Consider the following 22,352-nt stretch of genomic DNA (forward strand, 5'->3'; position numbering starts at 1 on the left):
CCGCACTCCCGCTCTTTGCGGAGCGCGCCGGGCCGGCCGCTGGGGGGAGCGCGGGGCCGGGGAAAGGGCGGCGGCGGCGGCTGCCCCTGGAGGTCGGGGCTGGAAGCGGCGGGGCGGGGGCTGCCCGGGGGCTAGTGGCGCTTTAGGGGCATTATGGGGGCGGGAGGAGCCGGGTCACTAGGGTGGGGTGCAGAGGTGGTTGGTGGGGGAGCTGCGGGGGAGAGCAGGAGGTAGGTTTGCTGGAGGGTAGCCCATATCGGGGGGATTTGGGGATAGGTGCTTGAGGGGTGCCATGGTGGTGTTTACTAGGGTTTAATGGGGAAAGGCCAGCGTTGGAAGGGTCCTGGGGACCATTTTCCCAGGATGTGGCTAGTGGCGGTCGGTTTTGGGTGACCAGGGTGTTAGCTGAGAAGGTTCTGGGTGTGGGAGTTATTAGGGAGTGGAAGTGGTGCAGCACAGGGCAGCATGTGGAGTTGGTGTGAGCTTAATATAAGGGCGATGAGGAGCCTTAGTAGCTTTCTTTGCTGTCTCTTGGGACAGGTTCACTTGGTGATGGCTTCTCAGGACTCAGCCCTGCCTGAGCCCTTCACAAAAATAAAAGGTGCTGAAAGAACCTGGGACAAGGCAAGAGAAGATGATGGAGGGGGCAAGATATCCTGGGTGAAAGAAGAAACAGCATCTGTGACCCGATGCTGAAGGCCTAAATGGAGTCCCTCTAGCCAAGCAGCTGGAAGAAGGAGGAAACCTGGAGTTGTCCCCATCTCCAGTACAGGGTGAAAAACATTTGATAATGCTGCAAACGGTGCATTTGAAGGAAGGAGAAGATGAGCTCCAGGGGGTCAGTCAGTTGAATATTCAGACGCAGAGTGGGGTGCACATGGTGGTGCAACGAGGTGCAAGTGTCTTGCAGCCCTTGGTAGTAGTGCAACAGGGAGTAGGTGCTCAGCAGAATCTACCCACAGGTGTAGCAATAAGTATACAGGATGGTGTTTATACATTTCATGACGTGGAGGTGATGCAGATTAATGTTTTGCAAGAAAAAGTACAGACAAAAGATGAAGAAAACCTGTCATTGGATAAACCCCCAGGAATGCTACTGATTAAGGTAGAGATATCATCAATGAAGATGATGAGATGGTAACCTTTGGTCTGTAGTGTTATATTGGTAGACTTAAAACTAAAATCTGGTTTTAAAAAATATAAATGAAAATAAAAATCATGGCTGTGACTTTTTAAATGAAGGGATTAGACATATAAATCCTTTAAGCGATTTTTTTTAAATCTCAGCCTATATTATTAAAAAGCAATCTTTCCTAATACATTACTGATAGTTTGTTAAAACTAAAATACTTTTTTAATTATTTTTCTCATTTCTGCATTATTTGCATTTCAGTTGACTCAGATGTTCATAAGTACACTGGTAGGCTTCTTTCCTGAGTCTCACACATCAGTATAATACTGTAGTGTTTGGGTGTGAAAGTTGGAATGTTTAATGCCAGATATAACTAGTTTTTCACTTAGAACAAACTATTGGAAAGTTCATGAAAACGCTAGTATTGCTATAAATATTTGGCTTTGTAAATTTTGCTACAAAACTTGAATGTTGGGCCTAAAATACTAGACATTGTCCCTTTCAAGAGATGATGCATTATATTTTGTAGTCTCGGGAGTAGTAATGATCACACTGATTTATTAAAACCTATTTAGTTAACAAAAATTCAATTACAATACCTTAGTAACTACCGCATGATTTGGAATTATACAGAATGTTTACAAATATACTGCATAAATCTATATTAATTTTACAAAAATATAATTTATAAAAATTACATCTATTTTCCTTGTTTTTTCTTAAAATGTAGAGTCCTAGAAATTATATGAAAAATGCTGTCAAAAGAAGTTGAAAATATAAACTTTTATAGCCTCATTGTTATAGTCTCAAAAAGAAGGTCTAAAATTTGTTTAAATCTGTAAAGATTCAGGGCCAGGTTTTGAAAATTGCCCAGCGCTCATAGCTCCCATTTAGGAACCTTACATGAATCTGTTAATTTTTCAGAAGTGCTCAGCTTCCACCGATTAACACTGAGTTGAAAATCTGCCCACTCAATTTAGATGCCTAAATGGCCTTTTTTGAAAATTGGGCCCCAATTGTAGGTGCTTGAAAACTGTGTCCCCCAAAGTCTGGTCCTATTCCTGTTGAAGTATATGTCAAAGCTCATTGATTCAGTAGGTCCCAAATCAAAATCCCTGCAGATTATGTACCAAATAATTAGCTGTAAATGAGAATTAATTGATGGGTAGTTTATTGTATTCTGCTTGCTGGTACAGATAGCCTCTGCTGTTTTGCCACAGGCATGATTGTACTAAGACTATTTTTTTTTCTTGATGAAGTGCAAAACTGTTTGTTTTTTATTTTTTAAACTAGATTGATAGAAGTAAAGATCTACATGCAGTTGAAGGTAAGGTCCAGCAACTGCCTCCAAATGAAGAGGGAAGAGAAAAGGACATTTTCACTGCTGAGAAAGCAAAGATCTTGAGCTGTAAAGCCAAAGATGATATGTCAACGTCACACTGTGAACACAAAGAGCAAGAAGAACAAGCAGTTATAAAAAACACTGATGCTCTAGAAACTCAAAAAAACACACAGCATAGGAAAAAAGGTAAAAAGTTGACTATACAGTATTTGTAGCTCATATTTAGAAAACCGATTGAAGTCCTGAAAGTAACTTCCATTCTTTATGTTTAGAGTAAGTTAAGGTTAGAACCACTACTGAAATTTGGAAGAATGAATAACCCTTTCTGACCTTACCTGATAAGGATTTTTTAATCGATGTAATGTCACTGAAAAGTTTCAACAAAGAAATTCTTCAGATTACTGCCTCAATCATCTGCACTTCGAGTAACTTGGAGGATTTGAAACCTGACTCCATAGCTAAGTTTCCATTGGGTTTTCCACTTAATGTTGAGTGTAAATGCTTAATAATTAAACATGAAGATTTGTAAAATCATTCTAAGATTTGTACTCTTTAGAACCTTCTTGGTAATTTTAATATTTAAAATTATTGTCTTCTGAAATCCTTAGATTATAACTTTTTCAGTCTCCTATATTATGACAAACTCAAAGGTGAGAAAAACTCAATTTATAATTGCACCGAGTGCTTTATCAAGTATAAGCTCAGAATAGGGTAATTCATGGTGGAGGAAAATACAAAAGAGCTGTTTGTTATAACTCATCCGTGGTGGGTTTTTTGTTTTGTTTTGCTAAGGAAGCTGGTGAAGCTTCGGATCTTCATAGATAACTCCCATTCTCTGAGGCTCCCTTCTTGATTTGCCCTGTGAATCTTGGCTTCCCTGTCCTTGTGTATCCTGCTTGACCCATCTAGTTCCACTGCTACTGTACCAGCCCCTCTTCCTAGCTGCCTCTGTGCCTCCAGTCTGCTCTCAAGTTTGTCTTCATTTTCAGCTTTCTTTGTGATAGTGGGAGTTCCAGTTCAACTTGAGTCCTAGTAAGGTTTGCCAGAGCAGAGTTTCTGCTAGTGAGACATAAGAGTTTGCCAGGTGGAGAAGCAGTCTCTGTAACAGTGACAAACTTCATGTGCCCTCTGCCACCATGTCTCAGTCCTTAACAGAAGGCAGAAGGAAGGGGAGGTTTGCAGGCAAAAACTTTTAGCAGCAGCAGAGGCAATATAGGGTGCAGGAGATTGAGGTGGGCAGACAGATAAAGTTGCCTAAGAAGCAAAGTTTCTACTTTGCTGGTGAGGCAGGTTTTTTGTCTGATGTGCTTAATAATGTTGAACCCTGATTTGATGGCTCTTACTAGCTATGCTAGACAATGCCTCCCTGTGGCCAAACTTATACGATTTGCAGGAAGTTTGGAGGAGCCCATGGGTGGTTCCAAGATGCAGTTTTTTGTGTGGATATGAACTGATAAAATAATGATAAAGTACTTTTGTTTGTTATTCATTGAAGTATACTACTAGCTGCATGCCCTGATACAGGCACATGAATTCTCTAGAAATATTTGTTGGCTGCAACATGAATGGCTATCGTAAAGAATCAGCTTGACCCAGACCTGAGATAATGGTTCCAGGAATGCTGTCCAAATATTACACTACGTGCCATTTGGCAACTATGAATCTGCTTGAAAGCTGAAAATGTTCCAAATTTCCTCAGTTTATTTTCTAAAGAAATTCATTACTTCTGTTATGTGAGTTTCCAGGTGTTGTATAATCAGCATGGAGTATAGTTCTTTTTGACTGCCTAAGAAACTAACATTCTGCTGCATTTGCATTCTTGAAGTTCAGGCAATAGATTAAGAGGCTTTAAACTATAATAATTTTTTTGTCTATACTTAGTATTTTCAAGCCTCTGAATATGTGGAGAATTTCATAATTAATCTGCCATTTCTAGGCTTTTGTGTAAGTATAGGAGATTGTCTCACTAGTTAATGAAACTGACATCAGAGGCATACTCCACAGGATATAAGCATCTAGATGAGCTAAATGTTAGAGATACTCTCAAGGGAGGGAGGATTATCCATTGGTGTGAGTTAGACTAGGAATCGTGCCTCTTGGATTTTGTTCCCAACTGTACCACTAACTCAGTATATGGTTTTGGATGAATCACTTTAAACTCTTTTTATAATAGGTATTATAATACCTTTCTGACAGGCTTAATTTTTGGAAAGCACTTTGAGGTACTTTTATGAAAGACACTGCAGAAGTGAAAAGTATTACTACTTAATCTAGGAGGTTTAGTTAGGAAATTGGCACTATTCTTTAAGTCAAATAATTGTTTTGTGGTTCGTGTGTCCTAAATATGTCTATATTCTCATAGGGAAAAAGATGATCTTCCATTGTGATCTGTGCGCATTCACCTCTCTTAGAATGTCAAGTCTTAATCGGCACATGAAGACCCATTCTGATGAAAAACCCCATGTGTGTCATCTCTGCCTTAAGGCTTTCCGTACAGTTACTCTCCTGCGTAACCATGTGAATACACATACAGGTATACTTAATATGTAAGAACGTTCTCCTTTTACTTGGTGTCTGCCAGATTTAAGTGTCTTTGAAATGATCTTGTCTTCTGCCATCAATCTGCATTCAAAACATTGATTTTATTGGGAGTTCCGTTATGTAGAGTGGTGACACGACATGGCTTTAGTGGTTTTTATATATATAAAAAATATTCAACAGATCCATCCTCAAGGTAAAATGAATTAAAATATCGAATTCCTGTGCTCATGATCTGGTCTGTCTCCTTCAATGTCTGTGGGCTTTTTTCTTCCTAATATTTTAAAATATTAGGAATGTAATACATAAACTTTGCATTCGTAATACATTTATAGTTTTAAAATATTTGAATCTTCAAAAAATTTCATATCCATTTTGATATTAAAACTATTTTCATTAATGTGTAAATGCTTATTTGCTACTGAGAAGTTACACAGATATGCCTTTTTAAAAAATTCTAAATAATATGTTCTTACAGGGACCAGACCGTATAAGTGCAGTGACTGTGAGATGGCATTTGTGACCAGTGGTGAGCTTGCACGACACAGGCGATATAAGCACACTCTAGAAAAACCCTTTAAGTGCTCAATGTGTAAATATTCTAGTGTAGAAGTAAGTGCAGTACTACTGAGTCTCTTCTTTGGGGGGGGAGAGGATGTATGTTTTCAAATACAAAGGCCTGATATGCTGTGAGTTCAGTAGGTTTTTACATAAATGCATAAAATTACTTATGAGCACAAGTGCTTGAAGGATTGGGACCTAATGGTGCACCTTCATATTGTCTTTATTGACCTTAGTTTTACAAAACTCATTAACCATAGCAGATACACAGGTCAGTAAATGACGTATGTAGCTGCATAAGTTAAGCTACAGTATTGACACTGGACAACTTGGTTGGGTTGGTGAGATTCTCCTTAGTGCAAAGGCCTTGTGTATTGCTTTTTCCACCATTTTAACCCCATTACTTCCCTCTGCAGAAGAGGGGTGGCTGCACAGATAGTAGCTATAGTCCCTTCACACCACAAAGGAGGGGTCTGCACTGATCCCATAGACTGGCATGGACATTGCCACAGGGGCATGTGTAAGCAGAGGGAGATACTGGATCTCCAGATTCAATGGCCCATAAACTTGTGTAGTTGCCACAAAAGGTTGAGTTTTCAGCCCGAGGATCCGGCCAAACACTGAGGGAGTGAGTTCCATTCCTCCACCTCCAGGTGCCTTCACAGAGCCCAATTAATAAAACTTTCAGAAGTAGAGGATGAATTTCATTATTTATGAAGAAGCCTTTCCAAAAAAAGATATTTATTCAGAATCATCACTTCCTTATTTTGTCTGCACTCATTCTTCTGAGTGAGCTCTTGTACTTTTTAAGTTAACATTTTCTGTGTTTATCTAACCCTTTTTTGAAAACAAGCCAACAAATACATTTTGTTCTAATATTTTTTCTAGTTATTATCCAACAGTAAAATGGCTGCTACGTGATGTATTTGCAGTGACCCTGATCCTACAAACAGGCACTTGATTAACTTTATGCACATGAGTAGGCTTGTTTTAATCATTTGTTACTGCTAATGTATAAAACACTTGCTTAGTTTTTGTGGTATTGGCATCTATATTGTAATTTTGGGTGAAATAAAATAAAAACTAGAAATTGCCAGAGGTTCACATGGAATAGTAAGCATTCAATCATGCACCTACATTTGTGTCCACTACTATTGCAGTTACATTGTTAAATGACTAGATGCTTAAGTGCCTGACATACTGTGCCCGATTTACAGCTGTGTACAGACCTTGCCCGTTCTTCTTTTCAAAATATGGTCCCTTAATTCTCCACATGCATTGTACTGGTAGATTTTGAATAGTATTTAAATCTAAATTGAAATGACTTTTAAAAATATTAAATATACTCTGTACTTTTTTTTTTAAGTAAGGTTCCTATTAATCACTTTTTCCTATTGTAAACCTCCCATTGGAGTTTCTGAGAGTTTTGCTTGAGTGAGTGCTGAAGAAGCTCTTAGATAGTTATTGCTATGCAGTTAGGATTTGATGCAGCACACACTTAAGCACATCCATGATTTTTACTTGAGTAGTGACTTTGAGTGGGGCTATTCATGGGTTAAATTAAGCATGTATATCTTTTCCAGATTGAAACCAATGTGATGAGCAAATATGTTACTTAGTATTGGCCTTTCCATTTTTTCTCTGTATTTTCAGTTTTTCTTTGGCTGGTATTTTCACAGCTGCCTAAGGGAAATAGGTGCCCTCATTAGGCTGCTTTGAAAATCCTAGCCTTTGTGCATATGATGGAAGTGTACGCAGGACCAGTTTCACTGTTTCCCCCTGCATAGTCAGTTTCCCTTTTGTTTATGTGGGTCTTCAATGTTCCATATAGGGGAGGAATGTTAAAAATACCTCTAAAAATTGTGATTGCAAATCCACTAAAATTGAAAGAGTGTTTTAATGACTGGTCTAGAACTTGAAATTGCTACATTTGTAAAATGGGTTAGATTTTAAGTTGACCGTGTTCCTTTAATATGGGTGGTATTGAATACATTTTTGACTTTTACACTAGGCAAGCAAATTGAAGCGTCATATTCGTTCACACACAGGAGAACGTCCTTATAACTGTTACCTCTGTAGTTATGCTAGCAAAGATACCTATAAGCTGAAAAGACATATGGTAACTCATTCAGGTAAGATTTACTAATGTAATGGTTAATACATATATTTTACAGTTTTGGTAAATCTGTAGGACTATATTTTTTTTAAACTGGCCTCAATCCAGCCTCTGAAATTGCTGCTGCAGTTTTACACACAGTTTTTTCACTTATGTTTTGTGTGTCACAAGAACATACATGGAAAAATGTTCATGTAAAATTGTTGGGTCTGTTTTTAAAACTATTTTTGAAAATGTGGTCTATCAGATTATGAAAAATTTTTAATTGTGTTCATTTTGTTTAAACTGACATTTACCAATATGAAATAAAACGTTCAGCATCTTCACTTGTGTGCTTTTGTTTTCTGTGGTCCAATTTTCAGTTTTGTTTCAGGCCTGGTTAATTTTACATAGCATGTGTCTGACAGTCAGGGAGGGTTTAAAAAAAAAAAAAAGGCAATGTAATATAGGCATGTAGGCATGACTGTGGCACATCTGTTTCCTAAAAATACACTCCCTTCATGTAAATTATTTTGGCAAATGAGTAACTGCAAATCCTGTAATTATAATTTGCACTATTTTAATATTTATGGCAAAATAACAAAAGTAATTTGTTCCTGATGTGCTCTCCTATTTCCTTATGGAATCCCAGTGAAGACAAACAGATTACAAAGTTTGCTTGAGAATGGAATTTAGCCCAATTCAGTGTTAGCAATTGTGTATTTTCCTACATTAAACACAGCAGAAAAAAAGAACAAACTAATTAATATTTTTGTACTGTCATTAGTTCTGCTCACAACTTCTGTAGGCTAAAATCCTGCATTGAGATCCACACTAGCTTACAGCTGATCCCTGCAGACGTCATGCAGTTTTCCTACAGTTAATGAGTTTCTGTTCGGGCACAGAGGTTCGTGCTGGTCGATCACAGTGCAGCATGAGGGCCATAGATGTCCATGGAAAAGATGTGTTCGTATCAAATATATATGTAGAGCTGCTGAGCATATGTTATCTAACTTCTCATGCTTTTTTCATAGGAGAAAAACCCTATGAATGTTATGTTTGTCAGGCCAGATTCACGCAAAGTGGTACCATGAAAATCCATATATTACAGAAGCATAGTGAAAATGTGCCCAGATACCAGTGTCCACATTGTAATACATTTATTGCAAGAAAAAGTGATTTGGGTGAGTTTGGATTTAAGTAAAAAATGGAATGCAAATGCATAGGGAATTTGGTATCTTTTCTTACTGATCATAGGCTATAAAAATGTTCATTGACTTATGTTTATCATTAAAGTATTCCTTGGGAAAAAGTATTCATGGATTTCTCGTGATGAGGGGATGTGGTGCCATCTTGTGGTTGCCATAGATTGGTACAGTTATAGTGCTCCACTTCAAGTTAACATTTCCAAGATTTTCCTAATGCCACGGGTATTTAGTAATATCCATTTTCCGGAGTGACAGCCGTAACAAAAATCTAGGCCATAGATTCTCTACTGCACAGAGTGGAGACTCAGTGTGGCAGAAGGAGCAGATCTTGATAGGACTGTCACAGTTTCCAGATTCTGTTCCAGCCTCAGCCCAAGCATGAAATAAAAGTGGGTGTCAGACCAGAAATCTGAGGAGCTAGAAATATATTGAATGTTTTTAATATACTGATATCCTTGAATATATAAGATCTGCTTGTACCTTTTTGTATTTGTCCTTGACTGTCTCTTTAACTTTACTTGTGAATTTTGGAGCATTTCATTAATGAGACTTCAAAGAGTACAAGGAATCGCATTCATAATCAATTCATAAAGTGTATATTAACTTTTAATCTTGCTTTCATATATGCTTAACAGGTGATATTTGTACTATATAACTTCTAAATTCCATTAAGCAGTTGTAGCAGATCTATTTTCAGGTTCTATAAGTTTCATGTGACATGACAGATGATGGTGTACAATAAATAGAAATGACCTTTAACTCTTTGGGTCTCTTCCCATCGAGCAGAAAGCAAACCACTATATTCTGATGTAGATACCTAAATTCTTTATACAACTCATGGATTTTTTTCTCACCTGCAAGTAATACCTCTACAGTACTGGTGTATATGCAAATTTATGCTTAAAATATCATAAATGAAAGCTGGATATATGCAGATTAAATTTTCAGTTATACAAACCACTATATTGGAAATACAAACCCACATGAGTTTCCAAGAAAATTATGATTATACTAACTCTGTATATGAAACAATACTTCATTTGCATACCAATAAAATTATCAGTATCCATATAGTTCACTTGTAAATTGATGTGTTTAAGTAATATGAAGACCTCATAGAAACCAGATTTCCATTAACAAGCCACAGTATTAGAAATACAACCTATTTGTTATAATTGAGTCAATATAACTGACAGGTTCCAAACAAATTTATACACAAAAGCCAAGATTTTCAAACTAGGCCCACGTCCAAACTACCCCGCCGTATCGGCGGGTTAAAATCGATTGCTCGGGGATCGATATATCACGTCTAGTCTAGACGCGATATATCGATCCCCGAGCGCGCTTACATCGATTCCGGAACTCCATCAACCCGAACGGAGTTCCGGAATCGACACGGAGAGCCGTGGACATCGATCCCGCGCCGTCTGGACGGGTGAGTAATTCGATCTTAGATATTCAACTTCAGCTACGTTATTCACGTAGCTGAAGTTGCGTATCTAAGATCGATTTTCCTCCCCTAGTCTGGATGAGGCCTAGGAGCCTAAAGTTAGGGTCTTAAGTATCTATTTAAGTGCCAACCTGATTTTCAAAAGTGCTGAATATCCAAAAGTTACGATTGGGGTCAATACTGGATATTTTTCAGCTTGTACAAAGGCTCATGCCTTCATCACAAGTGTGTGTGTATTTGATTAAATAAGTTATCATAGTGGGCTCCCAGTGCTTGAATGAGGTGGGTTGAGACATTAAGGGCTACATTTTTAAAGGTATTTAGGCAGATAAAGACAGGCACCTAGGCACATTTGGAAAACCCACTAAAGGCCTAACTCAAATTATGAATAAATATTTAATTGATTTCAAAGGTATGAATACGGTAGGGTGCTTACTTATGGAATTTGTCTTTGTTCAAAGAATATCACCTAACAAGCACCTATTGATTGTCAACAAGTCTACGTATACTGCCGGTTCCATATTACAATACGGTAAATATCATTTTGGGCCAGATTGTCAAAGGTACTTAAGTGCCTAAAGATGCAGAATGATTTCAATGGGAGGTAGGTACCTAAACTGCTTAGGTCCTTCTGAAAATCCCACTAAGCGCCTAAACACCTTTTGAAAATCTGGTCCTTTGTGCTGTTCCTCATAGGTGGTGCCAGTAGACTGTTTTTTGGCTCCTGTACAGAGGTAGTAAGGGCCAGGAAGGTTCCTTGTTAGCTTTCTTCCCCCCCCTGCCGCGTACATCTGTTCAGGACTATTCACAGACTAGCCTTTTGTCTGAAGCTATAGACATCCAAAAATCCATCTTCAGCTACCACAACTTTTCAATGTAATGATCTTTAAAACTGTTTTAGGTGTCCACTTGCGTAATTTGCATTCCTACCTGACCGTAGCGACGAAGTGCTGTTATTGTGAAGCTCTCTTTCATGAGCGCTATGCTCTTATTCAGCACAAGAAAACTCACAGAAATGAAAAGCGATTCAAATGTGATCAATGCAGTTATGCATGCAAGCAGGTATTTACATTAATTGGAGTGTGATTGCTTATTCAGTTGATATTTCTGTGGGGTAGGCTTGGCTTTGGGGTTATATTTGCTTTGATCATAGTTATTTGTTACCACATTCTAACTAAAATTCTGTGTTTATATTTATTTGCAAGATAACTGGTTTATGAATGAATGATAAATTAGTAATGCAAAAAAATCTTAAACTATTTGTATATGAAAAATCATTCAGACATGATCTGTTCAAAAGTAGAAAATAAGAGCAGTTATTTTCACTGCCATTGTGATAACAAAACATGGTATTTGCATCTTATTTGCAGTATTCAACATGTACAGAATAAAGTTTTTTTCAGTCGGAACTGGCATTTATATAAAACAAATAACAATATGTTATAAAAGTAGCTTGGAAGCCATGCAATACAAAATGTCAGGAAAGACTGGATTCCTGAAGTAGGTGATTTTCATAAAAAGTAATTTGACTTAGAATACTATATTCCTTGCCTAATTGATTTACACAACTTACATTTTTTAATAGATTAGATGTACCTCATATCTTGCAGATATAGACAACTCTTTAGAAACTTCATTACACAGCTTTGTTCATACCCTCAATCAGCTTTGCTCTATTTATCTGGCCTTGGCTAAAACAAACTTCTTAGTGGACCTTTTTGTTATCAGAATGTATTTCTACATATTTCTATTTAATACCTATTCTAGAAGGAACTTTCATGCATCTGAAAATGGAAGAATTAAATCATGCTATATGTTTCATACGTTTTTTGCTATATCAGTAACATAGGGAAACATCCCAATATATAACCTTGTAGTCTTTGTTTCATTCCTGGATGATGTGATTAAAGAGATACAGACACGCTAGACAAATCATTTTACACTATATTTCAATCCAAAGAAACTTTTTTTATTTTTGGATGCTCTGATTAGAGAATTATGTGAAGTCCAGACGTGATGAATTTTCATCATCTTAAGTTGTGTTTAGAAATCTATCAAGTTTAAAAACTGAAATATGTGGCCGTGCTCTATGGAATATTTATTTGTTCGTAACAGTTTATTAACTCCATTATTACCCTTATGTTAGCAATGTATGTACTATACATTAGCACAGTTAAAATCTTCACCAGCCAAAGGAATAAACGTGCTATAGTAGTATGAGTTTTTCTAAAAAGAACTCATAAAAAACACACTGGATTCTTTCATTGAGACTCCTGCTCTAAGTGCTTTTAGGACTGTCACTGGAAATTTAGTGACTTGTTCTGCGTGTTGATTTTTAGAAAGATTCTCTCACACTCAAGAAGAGACTTAAAATAGAGAAGATAACTGAATACGGATCAAAAGCATGGATACTCAATCAGACAAACATACTCTGTAGTAGAAAGGGATATTTAACTTTTAAGGCTGGGCTTTTAAGCCCACTAAAACCATATATAGCTTTATCTTGCCATTGCTCCCTTGAAGTGGGTAACAATGTAAAATACAGAGGGCTCAGTAATATGGGTTTTCACATGTTGTTTATAACTTCAGCATCTTATTAATTTTAAGTAATTTCTGTTGAATTAAAACCACTTAGCCCTCTGAACTCACCAGTTACCACTTGTCCGAGGAAAGGAGGGCACAGGCATTCTCTTATCTAGTCAGCTGTCCGCTTGTCTGGGGAAAAGAGGGCAGGAGGCAAGCTAGATCTTGAAGAGGTTTTTGAAGCTGCAGTATGCGGGTGTGCTTTCTCTACAAGCAGCAATCTTTTCTACCCTATCTGATACTGTTGCTATTAGTCATTCCTTCCCACTGTTAATTACATAGGCCCTGATGTGCTAGCATAGGCTGTTCCCTATAGAGTTCCATTTCCTTCAGCATGTCTCCAGGTGCATGCAAGGATCCATATTCCGATCTCACTGCATCATTGGGGTCATGCAAACTCTGCAGGGGTGGAGTTTCCAATGGATAGTAGGAGACAAAGTCTTAAGAACCCACCAACTCCTGAAATAACATTTAAAAAAAAAAATCAAAACAGTTAACTTATTCTCTCATTTTTGTGCAAAAGTTTGTTTTGTTCCAACCATTCTTTAAATGATTGCACAGTAAAATAATTGACACTCTTAAATGTTCCGGTAAAGTGAAAAATTTAGGAAAATACAAACTAAATATCAGTATTCAGCCCCTAACATTTTATTTCAGGGATCACTGTTCTCCAAGTGATGGTACACATTGGGTAAAATCCTGGTCCCATTCAAGTCAGTGACAGTTTTGCCATTGACTTCAGTGGGAGCAGAATTTTACCCTACATGTTCTTCAGTATCTGTGCTCTGTGAGACAAATTAAGGAAACTGCAACAACCTTGGACTCTAGTTTTCTTGCTTGTCACAAAAAGTTCATTATGTTTTAAACATTGTTTTCTTTGTTTCAGGAACGACACTTGATTGTGCATAAGCGTACACATACTGGTGAGAAACCCTTCACTTGTGTATGTTGCAGCAAATGCTTCCGGCAGAAGCAGCTTCTGACTGTTCACTTCAGGAAATACCATGATTCCAATTTTAAACCAATGGTTTATGAATGCCCTAAATGTGGCAAGGGCTATTCACGCTGGGTAAGGTACTTCCCTTTTAAGGAATCTCAATGGGGAGATATCTTTAGTTAAGTACTACATACCTCATTTTTATAAAGAAGCAGTCTACTGGCTGAACTGAATCTCCTGCTAGCTCCTTGATGCAGACACACGCATAGGCTTTTCCCAGATTTTACATCAAAGGGTTAATACATTGACAATTTGCCACTTTATATAAAAGACCAGGTGTTTGTTTCCAGAATTTTATTGGTACAGTGCAAGTTGGGAATTAATAAGATTGAACGTTCAAATAGTCTATTGATAGAAAATAAAAGGCAAATAAGAAACAAATGTAAATATCTGGAAAGTATCCTAGATAGGTACCAAAAGACAAATAGAAGAAACTGAGAAAATATGTAAAGTAGAAAATACAAGGAATAGTTCAGCAAAGTGAATGAGAGAATAATAATCCTATTCTTCAAAACCATATGCTACCAGCAGAATTTGTATCTCAGCCAACTCCCTGAGCACACAGGATACTGTGTTAGCAACAAGAAGTGTTACTGTTGTTTGGCCTCGTGATTATAGTAGCTTCAAAATCTGGTCCTATCTTCTTTGTAAATTAGTTATAAAATATCAATTTTATTCACATATGAATCAAACAAAGATGCTGGATCTGATTTTAAGTCTGCCAGTCTTTTTATAATGTTCCTTTAAAGTGGAATTTAAAAATTTTTAGTGGAACAATCTTCAGAAGTTTGATAAGCAGCAAGTCATTGCGATTAATTGACTTTTTTTCTAGTTTCTAAAATCTACATATTAGAAACTTGAAATGTTTGTCTTTGTATTTAAAATGCATAATTGCATTCATATGTCTGTGCTTCATTGTCCTATCAGAGTAATATGCATAAGCATTCTGAAAGCTGTGGATTGGTGAGAGCAAAATCTGTTACACGCCGCAAAGGAAGCAAGGGCAAAAAGAAAAGATGTGACAGACTAAAACATGATGTTAAGCAAGAAGGTAATCAGCTAATAAGTTAGAATTTAATCAAGTAAATTGGAATCAACCAGATATGGCTAAAAGCTGTGAATCTCCTCCTGTGATTTAATTAATATTTCACAGTGAAGTTAATTTAAGTGCTAACATGGTGTCTGGAACAAACATTCATCCTTTTTTGTGTGTGTGTCAGAAAGCCCAGTCATCTGAGTGTGAGTCAGTGCTCAATTATTTGTTCTGGAGCCACTGTTCCCCTGCTCATGCAAGTTTCCTCGCAGTCTCCCTGCCCAGCAATAGTCAAAAATGCAGCACTGTTCTTTAATCAAGGAAGATGAAGGCCACAGAGAGTTCTCTTGTGCGGATCAGTGTGGGTCAGCAGGCAATAGGGACCAAATTGAAAACTCCTGAGTACCACAAACCAAGCTCCTCCCATTTGTGATGCCAAACTAGAATGCTGCTTAGAGTAAACGGAACATGTCTTCATAATATGATCAATTCCTCTTCTTTATCTTGTGTTTGATCATCAGAGAAATAGTAAAAATGACTATTTTGAACAAAATTGGGCTTCCCAGGTAACATGCCACTGAGATGAGTAAGACAGTTCACACCTCAAAGTTATTGTTTCAGGCTGTCTGCATGCTTGGGAGGACACATTTGTTTTGTTGTTATTTCTGATTTTTAAAATGCAATTATAGGCTCCCATCCAGTACTTTGGGCGCTTATCCTATAAATTAAAAATCACAAGATGAACAGAAGGATTTCTCTCACTCTCCTCAGCAGCCTTTACAAAAGGGGTGAGGGAGTCAAGGTGAGCTTTGCTTTATGTCTGGAGAGCTACCTGGGCTATGGCAGATCAAGGGTGGGGAAGTGAGTTACCAAACTGAGAACCTCTCAAAGAGAACTCCTTCCAGCAGCTCAGGCACCTCTGCTGAGATAGTGTATCACGCTGCGTTGGTTTACAATTTGTTCACATTTTGAAGGTTATCTTTACAGTCATCAGGGCCATATAGTAATTTAAAAAAAAAATAAGCTTAGATTCTGGAGTACAAGATGGTAGCCAATATGAAAAGGTGCTGGCTCATTGATCCGCTGCAAGCTTGTCCTATTTGACCCTTTCTAAGCATGAGTAGGCAACACAATATGTAATGTATTGGGAGGCAGTTTACACTGATTTTTTTTTCTCCCCTGTATGGACAGTGCCACTGGGATAACATTTCACATAATGATAATTGTGGTGTTGTAATTTTTCAAAGTCTGATGAATACATCTCAAGGTAGAACATCAGCAGGTGGTTTTACAATAGTGTTCCCTCCACTCCTTTCAGTGGTAAGGCTGCAATGGTTGTGACTGAAGATTTTAAAAGAAATGCCAGGGTAGACCCAGACCTAGACTTTGCTTGTGGTTTTTGTATTTGCAATGCTTATGTTGTGTAGACTTTTGCTGCCATTGTTTGCTACATACAGACTATGAGAATTTTTGTGCATCTTCAGCTCTTGGGGTGAGAAATTCAGTTTGCTGGAATTTAGATAATCTCTCTACAAGTACTAGAGAGACAGAATGCAACTACTTCCTATTATCTGACTCTCTCAGATATTACATGCTAAAGCACTGGGTCCAAATTACTTTTTTCAGTGGTTAGTATTTAGGGATAAACAAGGGCAGAGGAAGAGTTTTGCACACACACTTGGAATATTGACTATAAAATATAGATATATAATTGGCTTATTAAAAGATCATAGTATCACAAGAACTTTTGACTCTTTTGCTCAGGTTTAAAAATGGATTTGTGGTGTCTTTCTGACTGATGAATAACATGCTCTGCTGCTGCTGTTAAAAATGAATTTAATTTTTTTTTTAAAGAAATTCCCTCTTCATCATTCTGCCATGGATGTGAAAAGTATGTAAGTCTCCAGTTAATTAATGTTGAGGTCTCTGCTGATTAGTAAATCATTGGTGCTACTCAATAGCATTGATTATTGCACATTACAACTAAATTGATCCACCAAAGTTGAGAACAGAATTCTAATGGTAGGAAGGTGACATTTATAACAGAATGTACTCATCCTCCAAAATTGGAGACTTTAAAATAAAAAATGTAGTGGGATGTTATAGACACTGAAAATGTTTTTCCCCCTACAGTGAAACTGCAGAATGGTAAATTCATTTAGTATTTAATTATTTCTCTAGTTGACAATTATGATGTTTAATTTTTCTGCAAAGCTGTTGACCTGGGATCATTCCAAGATGTTTCCTTTGTGAACACTGAATGCTGTGCCAGTGAGATTGTTCCTGTCGTATATGGAATTGAAACAAGTACTCCGATGGAGCAGAAAACAGAAATAACTTGTGAAATGATCCTCAACATGATGGACAAATAATACAAACACAAGTTCTGATTTCCATTGTTAACGTACAGAATGTCAGTTTGTATACTAATGCAAAGTTTGTAAGCATGTTAAGGGAAGTAAGCTGTAGAAGGTATTAGTTTCTGTAAAAGTTGCTAAAAAGTTGTTAGCTAAAGTTACATGAAAGCCACATATTCTAACATGTTCACATCAGCATCAAAGAAAAACAAATTTTAAAACTAGGCCATGGAAAAGAAGGAAGTTTAATTTATTCAATTTATTTTCATTTTTCTTCCAGATTTAGTTACAGAATTACATACAGTTTTCAAGCAAATTTATTCCACAGTAGCTCTGTGCTCCTGTCAGATCCAGATCTGTGTGACTTTCAGCTTGTTTGCATTTACCTCATGGTGAGCACATTGTGAAAGGCAACATTATTTTGATGCAAAGAACATAGATAGGTCTGCTCTCGGAACACTAAAGATCTTAACAAATCTGTACAATTTTAGCCTAATATAGTACTGTTTATATATATATAAATCTGAAAACCATGATATGCATCTGGGTACCCTGTTAGTAAGTTTATTGTAACATTATTAACTTTACAATATGTACACTTCTAATCTCTTAATTTTAAAAAAGACACTTCTTTTATAACATAACAACCAAGCCTCAAAACTGAGTGAGCCTTGGTCAAATTCTCCTCCTATTTAACACCAGTTTTACACAGGTGTAACTTCATTGATTTCAGTTTGGGCACTTGTGATTTACAGCAGGGTGGAAGGAAAATCAGACCCTTGTTTTTTGGTTGATTATTAGGACTTTTATAACCACTTTGTGCTAGAGCTGTCTTGCATGTAGCTACATGCAGATGACTGTAAGAATGGGTTTATACTTGGAACTTGATCAAAAGCATATAAAGGTTATTTGAAAGATTCCCATTGACTTAAATCACTTTGGTTCAGGCCTTTAATAATATATGCTTGTTTTTAAAAAATATGAAAAGTATTTTAACAATGTTCATGGAACATGCTGTGTGTAAAAAGCAATGAAATTCTAGTCGTTTTAGCTTTTTACCAATTTGTTGGAATCCCCACTTTTATACCAGTCTTACTGCTTAGTCTTCATGACAATCGCAAATAGTACCATTGATTGATTGATTTGTTGTTGGTTACAGTGAGCAAAACTAATTTTTGCATTATTCACTTATTTTTACTTTCATTTACAATTAATATTTGAAAGCATGCTCAAAATATAAGATATATACTTTAAGTATATACTAGCATTTTCAGTGAAAACATGCTTTTTTAAACTAGTTTTAATGACAAGTCATAATGAACAAATTTTATTTTAATTAAAAATACCCTAACATACATTTGATTTTCAGATGTGGAGTATGTTTTATATATCTGGATTGTTTCTATGAGCGTTACAAATCCTGCTGTCTTTACTCAATCAAAACATCACCTTCAGCAAAGGTTTTGCCTGAAAAGTGCAGAATTTGGTTCACTTTAGTTGGCTGATAGCCTAATTCTAATGTTTTTCAGGCAAGTATTTTAACATAAAGCTACACATACTGTAAATTCAAACTGATACCCCACTTATATTCTGCGCATAGACCTAATTATGTGCTATAGGTTTTTAATTATCCTTTTAACAATGCTTTTGTAGCCATAACAATAAGATTCTTCTGTGTTCCGTGCATTCCAAGTTAACTGAGTTTAAATGTTCACATCTGAAAGAACACATACATGTTTTTGTTACTTTTAAGAGGTTAATAAATGCATGTTTATTTTCAATTAATATAATGTTAAGAACTTTATCCTGTCCTTTACATGGCAAGTATAACTAGATAGCTTGTAGCAGTTACACTACTTTGAAATAAGGCCGATCCTGTGATGTGCTGAGACTCAATTACCATTGAAAGTGGGAAAGCAACGTCACCCTCTTGTGCACCAACACACATCTAGGAGTTAATGGTGGTGAGCAACTCACCAAGGCACTTGTCATCTGCAGACTGGAGTACCCAGGTTAACGAGATACAGAGTGATGCATCCTACCACAGGACAGGATCAAGTCCTTAAACAACTACTGATATAACTACTTATTACAGTAACTACAGCTTTTATAATGCAGTGCGATACCCCATCCAGTTTTGTAATGTAAGTAATTTAGAATCATTGGGAAGGCGGTGTACTTGAATCAGTTAACCTTGCTAGTTTGTTTAACCTACATTCCATGATAACAATGTTATGTGGCTGTTCAGATTCATAGTCTGTGTTCATATTCTGTGGCAGTTTGTCTAATGATGACGTTTACCTGTTTCTAATAAGCTAATAGTTAATGCTGATTACTTAAATTACCTAACAAGACCTAGGTTTTAAGAATAGTTTTGTTTCTATTGTGAGTGTGAATGGTATTGTTTGCTTAGCATGCTCTAACATTAACAATCTTCATCTGAAATTCAGAACATTAGTTTCTTTGTTTAAAATTCATAACAATGTTGTGTAAACATTTGACCATTTTTGTGTATAAACTGTTTATTTTGAATCAGAGTAAATTGGTTTTCTTCTTACTCTAAACCAGAAAATCAAACTGCTTCAAATAAAAGATATTTTCTCTTGTTTGTGAACTCAAAGTAGTCATCATTTTAAGCCATTTATAAATTGAAAGTAATGTATGCTTTTGAAGATAGAAAGATAGTACTTTGACTCCATGAAGAGTCTTTTCCTAATTGTAGTCTTTTGCCATTCAATCTAATTCCACTTTTCACTGAAACCAATGGTGTTTCTGTCTGAATAAGAACTATAGGATGGAGGCTTTTCGGTACTTTTTGTATCTTGAGTCAGGTTATGATAAATATTTTACAAAATGGTAGTTTTGAGGGTATATGATCAAAAAGCTATGCATAAATATGTGGTTTTTAAGACAATATATGGATATGATTAAATACAGTATGGAGAAATAAGATCGCAGCTGTACTCCTAAGAAGTTAAATTGATCAATGGTATTTAAGAAGCCAAAGGAAAAATTATTTTAAAAGTTTGATTGTAATGCTTTAAAGGTTTAAATGTTGTCTTGTATTTCTTTCTTTTGTATTTTAGTGTATTCCCAAGGAGCTATCGAGAAAACTTGTGTTGTCTGTTACCAGTTTTTTTTAGATAAAAGGCCTAATTGTCAAAAGTCACCTTTAATTTTACATTTGCATTTTGTACTTGAAATCCCTTCTGAGTACAAATGCTAGAATTTAAATAGTAGTTATTTGATTTGCAATTTTCAATTACAGATGTGTGTATCTGCAAATCAAGTAATCAACAAAATTAGACTATCTTAAGCCTACTTAAAATTCAGTCTGAAAAGCACAAAGACTTTTTGTGCAGCTGTCTCAACAAAAATTGGATAGAAGTTGGGAGATACTTTTTGCAGTGTGAAAAGTCTTATTAGGGGTTTTATGATATATTTTTATCCTGTTGGGAATGTCTCATGCAGTAGTATTACAAATGCTAATCTCTACATTAGCAATACAACATGACAGAGCATCAGAAAAATAATTTTTAGTGGGTCCAAGTGTGAGACTACCATCTAACTCCAAGCAGTTGTAATAAACAGAAGTAGAGCGTTTCTAGGAGAGAGTAGAACACTTAGCTTCTGAGTTTTCCTCACAAAAATAAGCAATAGTCTTCCCTTTAAATAGTTGATGGCTTCTATGCAGGCATGTAGAACACACATCGAATCGACTAAGGGGAAGAGGCGGTTAAAAGAAAAAGGGTGTGTGTGTGTGTGTGTGACATTTTATGCTTGATGCTCAATTTATCTGATACCTGGAAGCATAGCTGCTTCCAGAGCTTTAACATATGAAATATGAGGCAGCAAAAATAATAAAAATAATAAAATACAGAACTGGCCATCAGACTTGGTATCTTCCCCGGACAGATGTATAACCCATTTCAAATAATGTATAGAAAACTACCCAATCCTACTGTCAGAAAAATGACAGACTGGGGATGTATCTCTTTGTTTGCACAATAATGATGAATTAAGCACTATGCTGTGTATTGACATTGTGATGGAAGTAATAACGACAGTTTCCTTAAGATGGCAGTCTAAGTTCATTTGTTTGGTCACTCACTAGATGAAAGTCTTAATCAGGTAAATGTTAGAGGTTCTTTGGATTTTTCATCTTTATGTTGGTTTAAGTGCCTATTAAAGCTGCAGCAGGAGTTCTTTGTGGCATTTTGCCTTGAGTGGGCACAGTCATTCCAGGTGTGTGTAGAAAGTGTGGTCACTGCACCACCCTTGGAAAGGATGTGGAGTGCACAGCTCATGTATGCTCCCACTGAACAGCTTGTAATAACGTGGAAGCTGGAGCTGCCCTTGAACAAAGGAGAGCACAGCCACTTCCACTGTGCTGGATATCTGCATGGCTGGGTATGCAAGGGGGGGAAACTTTCCTTTCCCTTATGTGTCCACATGCCACAGCACTAAGAATTTATGTAAAAAGTATTTGCCAAAAGAAAGCAGTGGGTCATGAGATAGTTAGCCTGTGGAGCTCATTACTCCAGTATCACTGACAAAGAGTTTACTAGAATTAAAAAAAAGAATGATATGGGTAATGAGGTAATAAAAAATAATGTATAAGGGATATTACCCTCCCCCCCCCATGCTTCAGGGCATAAGCTAACTGCCTGGGGGTAGGAAAAAACTCCGTAAATGAGCAGGTTATTCCATAATTGTCCATTATGTAGTTTCTTACACATTCCTTTGAAGCGTGTGGCAGTTGACGAGATACCCAACTAGATGGAACCCATTTAATTCAGTGCATCAGTTCTTATAGTCCTATATTTACTAAGGTTTAATAACTCAACAGTGTGAAAATACTGAGAGCCTAATTCCCAACTATAGAATCCTAGTTGACTTCAGTGCAGTTACACTGATGTAAAATTAGAGTAATGCAGACATTCAGTGGTTAAAGCACCCCTTTAAAAATTGTTTTGCCTAGAACAAAAATGTTTATTCATGTTCATTGTCCCTGAGCTGTATATGTGAAGTTAGCTCCTATATATAATATATAATT

At 36.6% G+C, this 22,352-nt stretch overlaps 1 protein-coding gene across 1 annotated transcript; it reads left to right on the plus strand.

The window, feature by feature from the left end:
- The first annotated feature begins 72 nt into the window (after positions 1-72).
- Positions 73-19,013, plus strand: CTCFL (CCCTC-binding factor like). Its single transcript, XM_030533263.1, is given in 12 exon segments — positions 73-92; positions 541-683; positions 685-1,105; positions 2,426-2,660; positions 4,837-5,007; positions 5,491-5,624; positions 7,585-7,705; positions 8,703-8,852; positions 11,228-11,388; positions 13,796-13,978; positions 14,834-14,957; positions 17,154-19,013. Coding segments are annotated over 11 exon segments (1,989 nt in total). The 5' UTR covers positions 73-92; positions 541-552; the 3' UTR covers positions 17,312-19,013.
- Positions 19,014-22,352: the final 3,339 nt, after the last annotated feature.

This window comes from Gopherus evgoodei, chromosome 14 (genome assembly GCF_007399415.2).
Source record: "Gopherus evgoodei ecotype Sinaloan lineage chromosome 14, rGopEvg1_v1.p, whole genome shotgun sequence".
Taxonomy (NCBI): Eukaryota; Metazoa; Chordata; order Testudines; family Testudinidae; genus Gopherus; species Gopherus evgoodei.